This window comes from Emydura macquarii, unplaced genomic scaffold, assembly GCF_026122565.2.
Source record: "Emydura macquarii macquarii isolate MOO-44397 ecotype Brisbane River unplaced genomic scaffold, CSIRO-AGI_Emac_v2 contig_2699, whole genome shotgun sequence".
Lineage (NCBI taxonomy): Eukaryota > Metazoa > Chordata > Testudines > Chelidae > Emydura > Emydura macquarii.
Genome location: NW_027132836.1, coordinates 4,471,143 through 4,490,105, shown reverse-complemented (window position 1 = coordinate 4,490,105; position 18,963 = coordinate 4,471,143). Strand labels below are relative to the sequence as shown.

The 18,963-nt window shown below is 54.8% G+C and overlaps 1 protein-coding gene across 4 annotated transcripts; it reads left to right on the top strand.

The window, feature by feature from the left end:
- The first annotated feature begins 2,959 nt into the window (after window positions 1–2,959).
- LOC137164934 (apoptosis-inducing factor 3-like) lies at window positions 2,960–17,811 on the top strand. 4 transcript variants are annotated; one of them, XR_010923239.1, is made up of 20 exons: window positions 2,960–3,049; window positions 6,715–6,780; window positions 7,433–7,510; window positions 8,045–8,154; window positions 9,939–10,048; window positions 10,557–10,601; window positions 10,689–10,770; window positions 10,937–11,049; window positions 11,483–11,569; window positions 11,982–12,073; window positions 12,246–12,376; window positions 13,664–13,779; window positions 14,361–14,432; window positions 14,761–14,824; window positions 15,368–15,444; window positions 15,603–15,649; window positions 16,053–16,151; window positions 16,629–16,704; window positions 17,403–17,507; window positions 17,626–17,659. XR_010923239.1 is itself a non-coding variant. In XM_067565989.1 (20 exons), the coding sequence occupies exons 3-20, from the start codon at window positions 7,449–7,451 to the stop codon at window positions 17,657–17,659; spliced, it is 1,614 nt and encodes a 537-aa protein (XP_067422090.1). In that variant the 5' UTR covers window positions 2,960–3,049; window positions 6,715–6,780; window positions 7,433–7,448; the 3' UTR covers window positions 17,660–17,811. The 4 variants fall into 4 exon arrangements, 3 of the variants coding, with proteins under 3 accessions (XP_067422090.1, XP_067422091.1, XP_067422092.1); XM_067565989.1 differs by having other exon boundaries at window positions 15,532–15,670; window positions 17,626–17,811; XM_067565990.1 differs by having other exon boundaries at window positions 2,967–3,049; window positions 15,532–15,649; window positions 17,626–17,811.
- Window positions 17,812–18,963: the final 1,152 nt, after the last annotated feature.

Sequence of the window (18,963 nt, the reverse complement as noted above, 5' to 3'; positions counted from 1 at the left end):
GGATTAGCTAAGCTACAACATAGCAAACAGCTTGGGAATGTACTTCTTAAATCACACTTGTACTAAAATGCAGAGAGCGTCTTGGAGAATGATGCATTGCAAAGTGACTTATTTAAGTTACTAACCAGTTGATCTACATTGTTCTTCAGACATATCCACATCTTCATCCACATCATTTTCTCCCAATAAGCAGTTTTCATTATGATGTTTCATTCTTGCAACTAGGACCTGCATCTCCTTCTTCTACTGCTTACACTTGACACATTTTCCTTTCGTACCCAGGGAAGGAATTTATTCAAAATATTCCCAGATAGGGTCTCTTACGCCCAGAAGCCATGACAGTTTTTCTGTGGCAAAAGTATGCGGGAATATAGGAAGCTGTGTGTGTACTGAATAATGTCTTCCCTTTTTCTTTCCAGTCCACTCCACTGTTCCTTTCTACTCTGCCTCCGTCCTTTGTCTCTGTCTTTAAGACAGTGTCTTAACTAACTCCTCTGCCTTGCTTGGCTCAGCTCCACCACCACATAAGCACAGAACAACAACAACAATCCTATCCAGCCTGTGTCTGTCTTTGCACATGGGACTTTAGTCTGCTCAGAAACTGAAAGCCCAGAACTTTTGAGAGGCAAGAAGGTTAGGTTGGAAGAAAGGAAACTCATACTGTTTCTTTGCTAAAAATGTTGATTTTCGTCCCTGCCTGCCCCCTTCTTTGCCAAAGAATAGCCACTTAGCAGCTTTACGTTCATAACTTTACATATAATGTTGCTATGTACATTTTGCCATGATATTATCACTCAGCAAGCTGAGTTTTTACATGATACCTCACAAGGCATAGCTTGTACAAACATTACTACAATAGTGCATAGGGTGTGAACACATTGTCAGTGTTGTAAGTGTTAATGAGTATACAGGGAACTAACAAGTTAGCCTATGAAAAATGGGGGACCCCAAATGTTGTGGGGTGTGAAGGTTCACATAAGAAAAGGGGGTTAAACCTTCATAGATGTGTGACCCCCAGTGGGCATCAGCATTATAAAAGCTGTCCTCCAATGCATGCAGGCTGGGATACACCACAATGACACCCACTGGTCGTGGTGATGATGATGACGATAATGACTGACACTTCATGAGTTAAATACATAATTATGTAAGGTGAAAACCCATCTGACCCAGCAGAGCTAGGCTGAGAGTCAGGTCAATCAGAACCCCTACCACAGACCTCGAGGTCCCGTCCATATATGCACTGAGACCACTGCTGAGGGCCTTGGGAGCTGAGGACTAGTGTCTCCTAGATCTGATTCTGGCACAAAGTCTGGAGCAGAGTAACTGGAGAAAGGACCCCTCCTAGAGAAAACAGTGAGCCGGTCTCAGTCTCAGGACCTGAGAAGGTGCTGATGTCATTTATGTCAGAGTTCGAGGTGCCTATCCCTGGGAACCTGTCCTGATCAACCTGGATGGATCTAGGGACCTCTGCGCTGCATATGCCAAAGCGCACCAGCTCTCTGGCAAGAGGGTCTTCGGTTAATTGGACTGGACCTCTGGCACCAGACTCCATAGGGTGGCTCCAGGAACGCCGATGTCATTTATGCTATAAAGCCAGCCCTTCTGCATAAGGCTTGGTGGACCCGGACAGATTTGGGGATCTTCATGCTGCTCTTGGTGAACATCAGCTCAAATTGCAAGTGGTTCTCCAGAGTCACTGGTGCAGGATGCTCAGCAGGCTCCATTAACAGACCTTACACTGTCACTAGGTAAAGAACCATCCTGAGTAAGAGTGCACTGGTTCCTAGTTGACGGTGCAGTATCCCTGTCCCAGGACTCTTGCCAAGCGATGAGCACGGGGGCCTGGATGACCCTTACACTGTGGATAGAGCCACTTTGGCAAACAATCCTTGAAAGTCGTTGCTGGACTGACACAGTAAGACAGCTGACTGAGCCCGAAAAGCCTCCCCTCTCAACAGGGATTTGAGGCTCTTTTGAGAGTCCAGACGATGCCTGTGATCAGGAAGAATGCCTGCGTTTCTTTCTTGCCATTTTGTTTTTTAAAGCCAGCTAACTAACTATAAACAAAAAACCCAAAAGGGCAGGGATGAGGGATGCGTCAAGGCCACTGAGTGATCTATGAGTTCACTGCAGCTTCCGCAGTCAGATGGAAGGGAGGTGTGAAAAGAACAGCATGCTGGGTCAGACCAATGTCCGTCTAGCCCACTGTCCCATCCTCTGCCAGTGGCCAGTGCCAGATGCTCCAGTGGGAATGAGCAGAACAGGGCAATTATCAAGTGCTCCATGCCCTGGCATCCATTCCCAGCTTCTGACAGTCAGAGGTTTAGTGACACCCAGAGCATGGGGTTGCATCTCGGACCCTCTTAACTAATTGCCATTGATGGACCTATCCTCCATGAGTTTGTCATTCTTTTTTTAAACCCAGTTATGCTTTTGGCCCTCACAACATCCTGTAGCAATGAGTTCCACAGGCTGAGTGTGTTGTGTGAAGAAGAACGTCTTTATGTTCGTTTCAAGCCTGCTGCTTATTAATTTCAGTGGGTGAAACTGGTTGGTGTGTTATGTGAAGGGGTAAATAACTGAATTTGCACAGTCTTGTTTTCTGAACTATTTTGCATATGATGAAATACCAGGTTTATGTCCCACCCCGCCCCAGCTAGCTGATCATCTTTTGTCCTTCAGTAAGCACTTTTCATCCTCAAGCAAATTAATTTAATTAGCTACAGAAGCAGAGTAATTATAGAAATTGGGCAAGAAATGCAAGCTCAGTCATCCCCCTCACTCATGACCCATGAAAGCAATGACACACTGCAGCCTTCCCACAGGGGGGAGGAGTGCAACGCCTGGTTGCCAGGATACAGACCTCCTGTGACTTGTGACTGACAGAGACATTGTGTAACTTGTTGAGAGCAGCAACCCAGCTGTGGGCTGGCTGCAGGAGGCAGGGAGGGACTTGTGAGAAGGGAGTGCCTCACTTCCACACACTGGTGCAACCCAGGAGGCTGCAAGGTCTGGGCTCTGGTGAGAAGCCCACGGCTGGGATCAGGTGAGCATGTCGGGTGCCTTGCTGTAGGAGCAATGGACGTGATAATGACGCTGTGTTGGAGGGGGGGGGTCCATTGCCAGCGGTTCGAGGCAGAAGTCACAGGGATGCAAGTGTTGGTCCTGGAAGAGTTAGCAGCGCTGCTTTTGGGGAGGACTCTCTCGGCTTCTGCTTACAGGTCAGCTGCCTGGAGGCACCATCCACAGACCTCACTGCAAAGCAGCTTTAGCTGCCTGCTCCAGAGACGTCTCACCAGCGGAAACAAACTGATTTAATTCCACAGGCCTCTGCTCCCTGCCCTGTCCCTACTTTCCTGTAAGCCCTGTGGGCTGGTAGGGACGGTTTGTGTGCGTTGTGCACAGCTAAGGTCACTGATGTGTGTCCCAGCTGCAACACTTGTCATTCAGACCAACTACTGCCACAATCTTGTGATTGTGGTGATTGTGCTGTGATCACTGCCTGCTGTGCTCCCTGCTTCCTCTCCCCCATCTCAGGACAATTCCACCCGTCTTCTCTGGCCACACTCCAGAGCCAGGCGAGTTCTTCCCTCAGTTATGAGAAGGGGTTTCCCAGTCAACTGGGCTTTGGGGACCTGAGTGGGCAGCCCCCCACTGTTCTCCTCTCTTCAGTTTCTTAGACTGAGCCCATCACCCTAGTGTCTGAGTGCCCCTTCCAGTCATGCATTAAACAACAGGCCAGCCATCTGTCACAGCTGTTCGTGTCTCCTCTCCCCATGGGGGAGAAATGGATACAGGGGAGTGACTCAGTTTGGTAGGTTTTTTTTTTTTATATATATATAATATCCATGTTGCTAAACTCTGTTTCTCCAAGCTGAGTCCCAGGCTCACAGTCCCAGCTGCCTTTTCACCTCCTTTGACTCATTCCTCGAACCCTCCCCTTCTCCTGCCTCCAGACAGGATCTCACCCATTTCTTTCAAGAGACAAATGACATGATGCAGTATGATCTTCCAGCTCCCCTAGGGGCTCGCCTCCCATCCTACACCCTCTCCTCCTTCATCTCTTCCCTAGATCCAGAAGTTTCTTGTTTGCTCTCCTCTATTTACTCCCGTGAGCCCATCCCACTTAGGAAGGAAGAATCCCATGCACAGCTATAGACTGGGGACCGACGAGCTGGGCAGCAGCTCTGCAGAAAAGGACCTGGGGGTAACGGTGGATAAAAAGCTGGATATGAGTCAGCAGTGTGCCCTGGTTGTCAAGGCTAATGGCATATTGGGCTGCATTAGGAGGGGCATTGCCAGCAGGTCACGGGAAGTGATTATTCCCCTCTATTCGGCATTGGTGAGGCCGCATTTAGAATATTGTGTCCAGTTTTGGGCCCCCCACTACAAAAAGGATGTGGACAAGTTGGAGAGAGTGCAGTGGAGGGCAACCAAAATGATTAGGGGGCTGGAGCACAGGACTTATGAGGAGAGGCTGAGGGAACTGGGCTTGTTTAGTCTGCAAAAGAGAAGAGTGAGGGGGGATTTGATAGCGGCCTTTAACTACCTGAAAGGGGGTTCCAGGGAAGATGGGGCTAGGCTGTTCTTGGTGGTGGCAGATGACCGAACAAGGAGCAACGGTCTCAAGTTGCAGGGCGGGAGGTCTAAGTTGGACATTAGGAAAAAGTTTTTTACTAGGAGGGTGGTGAAGCACTGGAATGTGTTACCTAGGGAGGTGGTGGAATCTCCATCCTTAGAGGTTTTTAAGGTGAGGTTTGACAAAGCCCTGGTTGGGATGATATAGCTGAGGTTAGTCCTGCTTTGAGCAGGGGGTTGGACTAGATGACCTCCTGAGGTCCCTTCCAACTCTAATATTCTATGATTCTATGATCCCAAACCACCCTATCTCTTGATCCCCCGCTCATCCCCTGCCTTACTCTTCTCTTCAACCCTTCACACTCCTCTGGCTCCTTCCCCTCAGTCCTATTCTTTCATACAGCTAGAAACAGCAATGCCAGATGGCCAGGTGTAGGCTGGCACCCTAGTTAACTGATTCAGATGCCGCAGAGTGGATGGCAGACATGCCACCATGATATGATCGTTCGGGACATTGATTGACCAGGTGGGCCATCCTTTGAAGTCTGTTTCCACTGTCACAGACAGCATTGTGTCTGGTTCATGGTGGAGACAGGCACAGCGAATGACCTCTTCCCAAGCCAAAGCTCAGAACCAATACTTCGTCTTCACCCTCATCCTCCGTGACCTACCAGCCACCTTTGACACAGTCAGCCCTGCTCGTCTTGAAATTTTCTCCTCCTTTGGCTTCCATGGCTTTGCCCTCTCTTGGGTCTCCCTCTATCGCGCTAATCACTCTTCCAGTGTGTGTCCGTCACAGGATCCTCCAGCTTTCTGTGGGGGCTTCACAAGGCTCCGTCCCTGGACCCTTCTCTCCTTCTACCCTTATTTCCCACTACACCTTAAGCCCATCTGCAAGCACAAATTCAGCTACCACCGGTATGCTGACAACTCAGAGCTACCTCTCTGCTTCCAAGCGGCTTCCTTCTGTTCAAATTAAAATCTCAGCCTCTCTCTGACAGCTCCTCATGACTGTCTAGACATCAGCTGAAGCTCAACCAGAATTCCTAATCTCTTCCCCCACCTCAGCTCTTCAAGCAGTCACCGCTACCTCTTTTTTGGATCACTCTGGGCAGCCTGGAAGCTGAATTTTCTAAATCCAGATTCTGCTGCTGCTCCCAGATTTCTGGAATTTTCTTTGAATGTTCTGTAGTCCCCACCTGCTCCCACCGTCCATACACTCCACATCTTGTTGCCCCTTTCCTCCTTCCAGCAGCCAGAAGGCGAGGAGAAGGCATACTAACCCTATGTTCTGCAGTAAGGCATGCTGATTTTTGCAGCAAACTGGAAATGCAGCAAAAGTTTAAAATAGGTGGAAAATCTTCTACACAGAAGCATTTAATAACACAATCAATGGCCTTATACATCTCATCAGGCAATGAAAATTAATTTTCTAGATGTTATTCTACAAACTTTTCACCATCACAGAATTTCTAGTTTGCTAAAGGACTGAGGAGGCCTTCTCAAAAATTTTAGTTTCCATGGGCCACAGAATTCAGTGATGTAAACTACATGGAGGCCGCATAAAACCCCCTACAAGCAACTCGGTAAACAGAGAAATTACATTATTCATCTTCAATCCGTATCACTTGCTTAAGCCAGAAGGATGTGCAGGAGCAGGCTGGCTAGGGCTGGATTTGCTGTCCCACTGCCATCCAACAGCTAACATAAGGCCATTCAGCCTGCTGTGGTAATACAGGACACATTCCCCCTGCAGTGGTTTGCAGATCCAGCTCCAGCAGAGCTCCAAATGGCACTAGCTGGCCCCACCCCATTCAGTAAATCAGCTACGCCCAGATAGGCATCAGTAGCTTGGTTTGCTAGATGCCCTCGCAGGGGCAGGTGCAAATCGTAGGAAATGATTCAACAGAATGGACCAGACAGTCACGGGCGGGGCGGGCCTGGCCGGTGTCAGGGCAGACAAGACAAGGGGCCTCTAGACGTAAGAAGGGTGGGATCTGGGCCCAGAGAAGCATTTCTGAGGCATCCTAGAGGCCTGGTCAAGTGTGATTGACCAAAGCTGCGTGGAAGCAGAGCACATGCAGAGCAGCAGCTGCTGCAGGGAGTTTCTTACCTGGAGTGATTATTCTGCAGCAAAGGCAGCACCAGATGCTTTCCTGCTGGCTGAACCTTGCTCTCCGGATGACAGCGTGAGGAGGGGTGAGTCCCCCTGCCCTGTCTCCCCGAGGCCCTCATTCCTGTCACCCAGAGGCTGGGCCCCACCCTGGCCTGCTCACAGAGGCCCGGCTTTCTCACAGGTCTCAGGAACCCAGCCCTCTCTCCTGTGCCATTACCTCAGGCTGCGACTCAGAGGAAGGGAGGCCCCACCCAGCCGTGCCCCTCCCAGTTGCCCTGAAACTCTCTGGGCCCAGGACTGGGGGCCTGCCTGCCCCCAGGCTGTCTACTCAAGCCCTCACTTTTGCTCAGAATGTCTTTGCCTGGCGTTCCGGCCCCTGTTTCCAGCGGAGTCACCCTGGGGCGGGGGAGCAGCTGGCGCTAGTAGACACAGCTGAGGAGACCCTCTGCAGGACTCTGGTGGAAGGTAGGAGGGCCTGGCTGCCAGCTCGGGCCTGGGGCAGCACTCCCAGGGTGCCCATGGGGCTGAGAAGGTCTGCGATCAGCCATGCGGCCTAGCGAATCAGTCCCAAAGGCACGGTGAGGCCAGTGTCCTCATACCACACCGGCTGTCACCTCAGCACCTGTCTGAGAACAAGGCGAGCGAGCAGCAGCTCTGGCATGTGCCTTCCCAGAATGCTGTGCTGCAGCACCCATGCCCCATCCCGGACTGACTCTGCCTCCTGTCTGTCTCCAGCCAGCCTGCCGCCAGCATGGATGCCGAAGACAGCATCACGCAGCAGGTCTGCCAGGAGTCGGAGGTCCAGGACGGCGAGTGAGTAGCAGCTCGTGGCAGGCTGGAGTAATGTGAAAGCAGGGGCAGCTAAGCCGCTAGGCCAGTTCCCATCCCCTGCATGCGCTGACAGACCTGTCCCAGGCCCACCTCTGTGTGACACTCTGCGCCTGGGCAGTGCCTGCCCCAGCCCCTGCCAGAACCCTGCAGTAGCAAGAGGGTGTCATGCCGCAGCAGGACTGCCAACAGAGCTGGGTGTGCTGCGGGCTTCCCCTCAGCAAGGCGGCTTTGTTTATTCCTGAGGCAGCTCGGCCTGGCCTTCCGTCACCTGGGAGAGGGAGGTGGGTTAGGAAGATGCTCAGCCCCCAAACGCCCCCTGGGAGGCTATAGAAACACCAGCCCCATAGCCGCGGTTATTGGATGCTCTCATCCGCTACGGCAGCCTTCTCCTCCAGCTGCCCCATTGTGGCTGGGTTCTGATCCAGCTGCCCCTCCTGCTGGCCCCACAGCCTGGACATTAGCTCCCCCGCCAGGGGCTCAGGCTCTCTGGTGTTGGTTTGTGCTTGTCTCCTGCAGGCTGCGGGAAGTGGAGGTGGCAGGCCACAAGGTGCTGCTGGTGAGGAATCAGACGGAGTTCAGTGCGGTGGGGAGCACATGCACGCACGCTGGAGCCCCTCTCAGCAAAGGTAACCCAGCTGTCTCCCCGTCCCCCGGCTGACAAAGCCCAGCCCTCGGGTCATGGGCAAACAGCAGGTCGAGGTGACAGTGTCAGAGGCAACGCGGAATGCAAAAGGCCGCGCCTGCACACAACAGGGAGCTTCAAGTGCTAGTTCAAGGTCTCTCCAGCAGCTCCCCACGCTGTGCTAATGCCTCTGCTTAGCAGGCCCCCTTCTCTTTCCCGGCTTGCTCCGCGCTGAAGGAAAGGGCCGGGGACTCCTAAGCCGTCACCCCCACGGATAGGCGTGCGTACGGGATGTGCTGGGTGTGCCCAGGCAGACCCTAGTGCAGGGGTTTCAAACATACGACCCACGGGCCAGATCCGGCCCGCGGCGCCCTCGCACTGTGTTTCAAGCAGATGCTGGAGGGTAGAGCTGCTGCCGAACGAGTGCAGGGCACGCGATTGCTCGGCGGATGGCAGACACAGCGAGCTGCTGCCCAAAAAGAAGGAGCTGCGCGATTCTGCGGCGGATGGGAACATGCCTCGGTCTGCCGCCGAAATACTGCTCCTCGCGGCAGTTCTCGGCGGAGGCTAGGCCGCGGGCAGGATTCCGCCAGCGGGTAATTCAAGTGTGGGCCGCCGGTGGGATTGAGTGCGACACCCTGATAAAGATCAGGAAGATTCCCTGGGCGCACAGCCGAATGAAATGTACTGTGCACACCCAGGCCCCCACGCCAGGGAGAGCCCAGCGCCCAGCGGGCCAGGTTTGCAGGGTGCTGCTTTGCAAAGCCTCAGCTCAGCACGTGTGCGATGGCGTCACCGGCCTCGTGTCTGGCTCGCTGCGCTCACCGAGCATCCCCTGCTGGGCACTCACCAGACTGCGCGTGTGTCTGTCTCTCTCTCTCACACACACACACACACCCTTCTTCTGAGTCTACTGCAGCACTGGCTCTTTGATTGGTCTCTCTGGCACGTGGCTTGGACACAGCATCTCTCTGATACCTCTTCACGGACGTGGGACCTCATGTCCAGCTGCCCTCCCCCAGGAAACCCTAGTAGCATAAGCATACGCTTTCCAGGAGCCCCCACCACATACAGGTTACCCTTTGAGAGATGTGTGCAATGGAAGCAAATACACAACTTGCAAAAGGATTTTTGAAAACACTCACTCTTTACTAGGTGAAACACTAACACCAGTATGCCATTCCCTGCCTCAGTTTCCTCACCATGCTCAACTATTCTTTGGGAATTGGTCACTCTTACGGAGGCCAGGATCTTGCCTCTCTCCAGTCTCTCCTGCACATGGCTTCTCCTCTAGAACATAGCTCAGTTGCCCTGTTACCAGCCCACCACGCAAACTGGTTCTTGTGGACAGTAGCCCGCTCATTGACCTAGGGTGCCTCCACTTGAATAGCAGACCGAGAGGTTTAACAACCTGCCATTGGTAATCCTGCGTCAACGCCGCTTGAAATTTCAGACCAAGCTGCAGGTACAAAGCTAGCAGAGGAAGCAGACCAGCCTTACACGCCAAATGGGGTTTGTTGTTTGGTATAGATACATGTAGAGTCCAGCGTTCATGTCGTACGTAGGACATCCTACTCCACACAGCACAGCTCAAGGTTAGCAACGTGCTGCACAGTGCTGCTTCAGAGCACCCGCTGGAGTGGGCAAGACTCATTAACCCAGTGTTCAGAAGTGAACAGCTCACCCCTGCTCCCGCATGTCAGTCAGAGCTGAACAGACTCTGGGAGTCTTGACAGCCAGTTCTGTTCTACTCACTAGCCAGCACTTTCCTTGGCCTGTGCATTGCAGGAGTCTTGGTGGGTAACAGACTGCGCTGTCCCTGGCATGGGGCCTGCTTCAATATCAGAACTGGAGACATTGAGGAGTACCCGACTCTGGACTGTCTTCCCTGCTTTAAGGTGACTTTAGCCTTCTTACTTTCCACTCTGCATCCCAGCTCGTTCTGGCTACTCGGTATTTGTTCCCTTTTAGGCACACCCATTCCAGTACCTGCCACGTCATACCAGCCTGGGCCATGAACAGCCCAAATGAGACCTGCCCAAATCCACCTGCAGAGGACAGGCACTAGGTGTCTTCAGAAGCATGCACCCCGAGACCACCCAGCACGCTTCCCCTTTCCCTGGGGCTGCTGTAACTTTTTGCCTTAGTCTGAAGCCCTGGGTCGATTCTCTGGCATCAGGATGCCATGTTAATTCCACATCCTCAGCATGCCTTCACTGACCAACCTGCCGTCAGTGGCCATCCTCCTCACAGCCGCTTGGGCACAGAGCAACACAGGCTTTGGCAGCAGCCAAGTCCTGCAGGACATACACATTCCGAATCCAACCCAAAGTCTCCTCAGTAACTTCCCAGCAGTCACAGCTATCGGCACGGCACTGAAATCCCCTTCTCCCTTGGTCTTTGCAGGTCAGCGTGGAAGACGGGACGGTGTTTATTACTGCAGAAAAGAAGGTACTGACCTCACCGAACGACCAGAGCAAAGGTGCGCCAGGCGCCAATTGCCACTGCCTGAATCATTTCTTCTCTGCTTTCTGCCAGGATCTTGAAAGTGCCCGAAGGCTGAAGGACATGAGCAAGCGATGCAGGATCAACGAGACCACGATGCTGCTCCTGGGTGGAGGTTAGTGACTCAGTAGACAAGGCCCTGCACACAAGCCCCTGCGCTTTGGTCATGTAGCCTGGAAGGCAGTCCTTCCTGCCCACGTGGGGCTCTTCTCCATGGGCGAAGGTGTGGCTTTCCTCCTGCCCAGGTGGTGAGTCACGCCAGACTCCTGTATCTCCCACAGGCACAGCCGCACTGGTCTGTGCAGAAACACTTCGTCAGGAAGGCTTTACCGGCAGGATCATCATGGTAACCAAAGAAAAGCACGTCCCTTATGACAGGACCCAACTAAGCAAGGTTTGTGCTTGGCCAGAACTTTTCTTAAGACCCTGTGACTGAGGGGATGGGCTGTAGGGGGGGGGGGGGGGGGGAAGGGCGTTGTCAGAACAGGCATTATTCAATTCCAGAGCGCCAGCTGCACCACAGAGCCCAGAGTTCCCCATAGCTGTCAGCAGAGCCAGTGACTCCTAATGAAGAGGTGTGGCCGGAAGCCAGTGATCTCACCCCAGTCCCTACGGCTCTTCCTGCTGCAGAGATGGCTGGGTTGGGGTGGAGGTGGGCAATGTGATTGATGTGTAAGAAAACACAGATTACCCATTGTGAACGTCTCCCGTGCGGACACTCCACAAACCCCCATCCAGTCAGCAGCTCATGTGCTGTTAACCTCTTGCATGGCGGGATTTGTTGTGTGGAGATGCTCCTCACTCCTGTTGCTTTGCTCGACTTCCAGGCGATGGATAAGACACTAGAGAGCATTTACCTCAGGCAGTGGGACTTTTTTGAGGCTCATGGCATAGAAGTCTGGACTGAAAAAGAGGTAAAGAAGCTGCAGCATCTCACCCTTATCAGAAGCTGTCCTTGTCCGTAACACTGGCCTGGGAGCGGTGGGCCCATTCCCGCAGATCACTGTAGTCCTGCGCGAGAACAGCAGCACCGTTAGTCACTCTGCCTGGGCACACCCCAAAGTCAGTTAGCTGTGCTTGTTGGGATGGCTTGGCGTGTGGGTGTAAGCTCCCTGGTGCGTGGGGGGAGCTTGGTGAGGCTGGGCTCAAACGGGGAAGTGTTGTGCTCCCTGCACCTAGCGCTCCCCCACCTTGTGCTTGGGTGTGGGGGTTTACAGAGGGGAGTGGGCTGTGGGGACACAGACACCTACCTGGCTGCGCACTACGTGGGCCCAGCCAGGCTGCGGACCGGAGCAGTGAGCCACCTGGTGCCGTTTCTTGCTGCAGGTGGTGTCAGTGGACACGCAGGGCCAGAAGGCCCACTTCCAGGATGGGTCCTTCCAGAGGTACGATCAGCTCCTCGTCGCCACGGGCAGCAGGTGAGTCAGCCAGGCAGCCGTGTGTTGCCGGCCTCAAGGGCCTGAGCGGGGAAGAGTGCTCCAGGACTTTGCGCCCTCAGCCACAGGAGTGCCCCCGTGCCCACGCAGGAAGAGGGGCTGTGGAGGCCTTTTATAAGCATAGCAACTTTAACTGGAGTCTCCTGTCCTGCAGCCCCAGGCAGCTGCAGTGCCCTGGCTCAGAGCTGGAGAACGTGTGCTGCCTGCAAACCCCGGAGGATGCGAACAGGATTCTCCACCTAGCAACCGGCAAAAGGGTGGTGCTGCTAGGCGCTTCGTTCATTGGTAGGAGACGGGCAACGGCTGCCGGCACACAGCGAGTCGGAACAGGGATGGGGTCAGCTCGCGGATTTTAGGCAGAGCCTTGAAATTCACGTTCACTGCATGCGCTGGTTAACTAAAGGCCCTGTGCTCAGTGCTGCAGGGATGCTCACTGGTGGGTGGCCACTCCCTGCTAGCCTGGGCTGTGCACGGGCGGCTGGTGAACCCCTTGTTAGAGGAGGCTAGCCCATTGCCCCACCCTTTCCACCTGAGGCCTTGCCCCTCACATCCCCCCCAGAGCTGAGCCCCCTTCCAGCCAGGCAACCAGGGCCCTGGGTGGGCGTGGCCCCAGCCACCGAGTCCCAGCCAGTGGGTGGCCCCAGTGACCCTGAGTCCCGGCCGCACGTGGCCCCAGCACTGGGTGGCCCGTTGCCCTCAATCCCAGCCGGGTGGCCCATGGCCCCATGATCAGACGGCCCCGAAGCACTAGCCGAGCGTGGCCCCAGCCCCCCCACAGTGCCAGCCACCCCAAGTCCCAGCTGGGCAGCAGGCAGCCCCAGCACCAGGCTGCCCCATAGCGCAACCTGGGCATGGCCCCAGCCGCCCCAAGTTCTAGCCGGGCAACCCCAGCACCGCTTGGCCTCAGCTGCCCCGAGACCCAGCCAGGCCGCACATGGCCCCAGCTGCTCCGGTGTGCAGCCCCGCCGGCTGCCCCAAGTTCTGGGCAGGTGCCCCCCCCGCACCAAGTCCCATCCCCACCCACTTCGGGGAGGCTGAACAGCAGTCTGTACGGCAGCACCCCCCAGCCTGGCAGTTGCAGCAGGAAGGTAGAGCATGGGTGGGGCCATGCCTGGCTAAGCCTTCCCCTGCTCATTATACCCACCCTCCATGGCTGTGCATTGCTCCATGTGGGGTCCCACCCTCAGCCCTCCGCTGGAAGCACTAAAAACAGCACACGGCCCTTGGAGCTAGAGGAAGGGGATTTACTCCATAGGGGTGTCACTTTATCGGTCAGGGGTGCCTCACTCTACAGCAGCTAGGGTGGGAAACAGGCCCAAAAATGCAGCTGGGGGATGGGGAACCAATCTGCCTTCCTACTACTTGGCTCCCTGAGGAACAGGAGAAAGGTTTGGGCTACAGAGGCTGGAGGAGCCTGGCTGGCTGTGTAAAAGCAGGGGCCAGCGTCGCTGCAGCACCTCCCACCCCCCTGAATAAAAGGTTGCCAGCATCAACCCTATTTCAAGGGAGGAGGTTGGTGCAGGCTGGTGCTTGGGTCAGTTTCACTGGGGCCGGGGTGTCTATGACTTGCAGGGATGGAGGTAGCTGCCTTTCTGTCGGACAAAGCCAGTGCCATCTGCGTGGTGGAGAGAGCGGAGTTCCCCTTCCAGGCAGTGCTGGGGCCTCAGGTTGGCAGAGTGGTCATGCAGGTTAGGAAAATCCTCCTTCTAGTTAATAGGGCTGCGAATGCAGACAAATCCCAGGACTATGAAAGCCCTACCCTGGCCTCACGCTCTGCACACGCAGGCACCCAGCGAGTACAACCCTCCTGCACACTGTGCCCAAGCCACGACACCAACACCTCACACCTAGCCCGCAGCTTGAAGCGTTGTGCCTGGTGCATGCACACACCAGCTGTGCCCAGCCACCCCTCTCCTCGCCTTACCACTCACCTCAGGCCCTCTGGATTCTGGCACAGCTGCACGCCTGGTGCTCCCCTCTTCGCCCCACCCCCACTAATAGTCACCTCATGTGCTATTGCACTCCTGTCTGGGCAGAGTGGGATCCCAGCAGGGGCCATGACTGTTCCTCCATCTCTCTCATCCATGGGACCAGCTTGAGGGGGTGGGGGGTATTTGGAGAACCCTCAGTGAGCAGAGCTGGCCCAGTAGCCCAGCTATCTGCCTGGGCTTCGGGAAGGGGACAAACCTTTAATTGTTGAATTAAGTCAGGGCTAGAACGTGGCTGAGGAGCTGTTTTAGGGCAGGGTAATTCCCCTTCCTTGTTTCAGATGCTGCAGAGTAAAGGAGTGAAATTCTACATGAAGGCTGAAATCTCTGAGCTGCGAGGAGAGACTGGAAAGGTTAGCACGTCCCTAACACCAACGCCACACCTGACCTGCTCCCAAATCTGTGCCTCAGCTTCCTTCTCCAATCAGCGCACAGGCCTTTCGCTCCCCTTCCCTTGTGTTCCTTCCACAGCGCACGTAGTCTCCCCTCTCCCAGGGCACAAAATACACACTTGTGTCACAGGCAGAGGCACTCGATTGCTCTCCACCACCCCAACAGCGTTTCCTGTGCCCAGAACGGTGGATTGGGTGGTGCAGGGTCTGTCCACATGAACTGGTGAAGCACCATGGGCAAAGGGGGCTCTCCAGCAGCAGCTTGGTGAATGGTGTTGCTCCTTTCTAGGTTACAGAGGCTGTTCTGGCCAGTGGAGAGAAGCTGCCTGCAGATGTGGTGGTGGTAGGAATAGGTAAGAGATTAAACAGATCACCTTTGCTTCATGCCTGTCTGTACCTTCCAGCCTGTGTATGCAGCACTGTGCTAACCCCCCAGCAACACGGCCACCCATAAACAGAGCCTGGCTGGCTCAGATCCCCAGACTAACCCCCAGCAGAATTACACCCTCTACCCCAGCTCCCAACAGGCCCCATCCCCCCAGATGCCCTGACAGGCTCGGGGCTTAATTGCCACATTCTCCCTTCCCGTACTGCTGCTCCAGGAGTCCCTCTCCCGGGCTCCATCCTTACACTTACTGCACTCCTCCTCCTCCCTGTACTGCTCAGAGCGGGGTTGGGGCACTTACCCTCTTCTAGCTCAACCAGCCGGAGTTGTGTGGCCCTCCTGCCACTCACCCAGACCTCCATGGCGCTGTTCGTTGTCACTGTGCTGTGCCGCGGACGTGTGTACTGCCTTGACAGCACACCACCTGGTAACGGCCTACAGGGGCTGTCCTCATGCCTGCCGCAGCCTTTCGCATGAAGCCCAGCTCCGTTTTCCTTGTCTTTCCCCACAGGCGTCACCTCCAACTCGGCTTTCCTGAAGGGCACGCCCATTGCTATGGACCACACCGGTGCCATCCTGGTGGATGTGGTGCGTAAGTTCCTGCGAGGCCTGCGTGCGCCACGTCTAAGGGGCACTCGTGCTAGGTCACTCATCACCCACCTTCTCCCCTCTTAGTTCATGCAAACCAACGTCCCACGAGTTTTCGCTGCTGGGGATGTGACTTCATTTCCTCTCGCCCTGTGCAGTGGGACGACCACCACCATCCGTCACTGGCAGATAGCGCAGGCTCATGGTGAGAGACCGAGCAGCAGCAGTAAGAGCACTGGGTCTGCCTCCCCCCCAACTGCTAGAAAACCAGGCGTGAGAAACGGGCACAAGGCTGGAAGGCCTGGGCCTTGGGACGTGCAGTGCCACTACTGACGCATGTTTAGCCCTTGCGACAGAAGGGGCTGCAGCTCCACTGAACAGCCCAGAGCCATGCGGCGGGATGGAGTGGGAGGGGTCATGCACATAGAGGTGGGCAGCTGCTTCAGCCAGACCAGCTGCCAGCAGGAGTCACTAGTGGGGAACGCCTTGAGCCAGGGCGGGCGCCAGGCTTCAGAAGGAAGCTGGTGAACTTGAAGTTTAAGAAGTTTCCCATGAAAGTATCAGGAAAAGAACATCCTCCCCTCTTGGGGTTTCCTGGGTCATTTCAGGTCACATTGCTGCTTTAAACATGCTGAAGAAGGGGAAGGAATTGCACACTGTTCCTTTCTTTTGGACCTCGCTGCTTGGAAAAAGCATCCGCTACGCAGGTAGGGTGGGAGCAGAAAAGCTGGGCCATCCCCCACACCGCTGCAGCCCACAGGTGCCCAGCTACTCCAGTGAGGGGGACCTTATAAGCACCTATACAGATGGCTGAACCATTCTCCAAGTCACTCAGGAAGAGAAGTCCCCACCCATCCCCACGTCACTTCTTTCATGGGGGGAAGCCACCCGTGAGAGCAGAAAACCCAGTGTCAAGCATCACAGCCCCACACATTAAGGTCAGAGCTGTGGGACAGGGCCCTGGGGACAAGGTCACTCTTCGCCCTTGGCCACAGCCAAAGCACTAATTGCACATGACACGCAGCCCAGCTCCAGGACCAAGGTCCCTCCAATAGTCTATGGAGCAGCCCCCATCCCCCGCAGTTATTTGGTTATTGCACTTCAGGGACAGCGTGGCATCGGCCCAGGCCTCACTGCACACACCATCACTGCATACACCATCACTGCACCATCTTTGCTTGCAGGCTACGGGAAAGGATACACGGAGACGGTTGTGAAGGGAAACCTGGAGCAGCTGAAGTTCTTGGTCTTTTACATCAAGTGAGTCAATTTGTAACCCAGTTAGCTGAGAACTCCTGGCACCTCAGAGCCAGAGCCGACCAGTATGTCAGCCAGAACTTACTCTTCCTGGGAGGAATCCAGCACAGGTGGGCAGTGGTGCTCTGGGGACCAGCTTGGATGCACTGCTTGGGGGTGGCACTGGGGAGTCCTGCAGCAGGACACCTTTTAGTGGGGGGCCACATTCCACACCATCCTTCCAGGGCTGTACACAACGGGGCTGCCAGTGGCACATGCAGGAGGGAGGAAAAACAATGGACAGCCCAACGAAGATTGACAGATCCTACAACCACCTCTGTGGTTTACAGAGACGCTTCCTTTTGAGGCTCAGCATTAAACCTGCAGAGGCTCAGGATTCAGGGACTGCGGCATGTTGGCACTGGAGAGAGGAAGGGGGGAGCAGCACAGCATCTGTTCTCACCCTACCTGACGCTTCACACATATAGTACCGACGCCCAGGGGCGCTGGGCCTTTTAGAGATAGAACTTGTATTGCACTCCGTTGGCCAGGGACGAGCCGCCCCATCACTGCACTTGGTGGGATATCACCTCCGCTCCGATCAGACGCGCTGGCCACGGCCCAGCTGTCACGGGAGCTCGAGGAGTCTAGTGCCCAGTCACAGGGGTGCACCTGGGGGAAGAGAACCTCTCATTTCCTGAGGCTTTTTTCCTCTCCTTCAGGGATGATTATGTGATTGCAGCTGCCAGCCTGAACTTTGACCCCATGGTGTCCTGGGTAGCCGAGGCCATGTACTCAGGAAGACAAATCTCAAAAGCCGAGGCCCAGTAAGTGACTGCGCCGAACCACTACGTTTATGCCCCATGAGGTTCCTGGTGCCTCCCTAGCACCAGCCCTGCCTGGGCTAGAGCACGCAGTGACAGGCAGTCCTTTCTTCTCATGCAGGTCATCGGACATAACCTGGATGAAGAAAACCTAGCCCGAGAACTCGGCCACATGGTAACACCCCCCAGCCTTACTCCTGCTGCTCCTCATTTCCACTACCCCATCTCCTTCCGCCTAGGAGAAATAAAACCAGAGTGAAACTAACCAGGAGCCCTGCTTTTCACATCTGCAATCTCACCTGCGGCAGCCGGTCTATCCACTCGGGAGCAGCATGCTAGAGACTGGATTTTTTTGGGGGGGGGGAGTGGGGGGAGGGAGGAGAGGGAAACACTGAATCAACTGGACATAACTTTTCCTCTCTCTGGAGAGTAGAACCATTGGGCTGAAGAACAGCTGGATACCAGAGTCCTGGAACTCAGCTGACTGGTGGAGGGGGCCTGGGTCTGAGCAAACAGGGAAGCTGGTACCCCCTAGGCAAAGACTGCACATGCCAGCTTGTTACAGACAGTAGGTCTGACCGCTCGGTTTTAAAAGATGCCCATGAATATCAGGCAATAAGACGGAAGAGGTTTCATAGAGATTGGCATAGCGTGGAACAGCAAAGCAGGAAGAGGCGACTTTTCTCCAGCCAGGGGCGTTATAGCCTCAATAAAAGCCTGTCTCACAGGTAGAATCTAGCCCCACACTGTGTGGGGCTAAGAACTACTGATCAATACATCATCACCGATCCCACACCCCCACTATAGTTAACTTGGGTATGCAGCGAGCACCTCAGCAATTCAGGGGCCATTAAATGGAGCAGACGTCAGCCTAGGAAACAGTAGCACCCCATTAATGCAGTCGTAAAGGTTCCTAAGGAAACACTGAGAAAATTAGCATTGCCCATGCCAGTGATTCAAGCCAGCCTCTCCAGTGTAAGAATCCCAGCCCGCATCCTAGGGGACAGGCCACTCTACCCCAGCATGGAATGTGATCAGATCTCTGACTGCATCTCTGCTCAGAGAGGAGACTTCACAGGAACAGCCAGATGGCACGGGACATGCTCTGATTGAAGGAAGAGTTACTGACTCTCCCATGCCGTAACTGGCTGGTAGGTGCTGCTTCCCACAGGAAATGTAATGAACAGGCTCATTAGTAATCACATGGCAGTTTGCAGAGTAGAGTTTAGCCATGTGAGCTGGTCAAGGTCCCCTTTGGGCAACCTAAAATCCCCCGGCTTTAATTGGATATAGCACTCTGCACTTCCTGGGCTAAGCTGACTCAGTGCTGGCTGTAGCTGTTGTGTTCCACCCCAGCTGTAGCCACATTTTAGCAGTAGGAAAAGCAGTTGTGTCATTTGCAGAGCACAATGGAATCCTGCAGGATGAGAGGGGCACTGAAAATGGTCAGATTTACCGG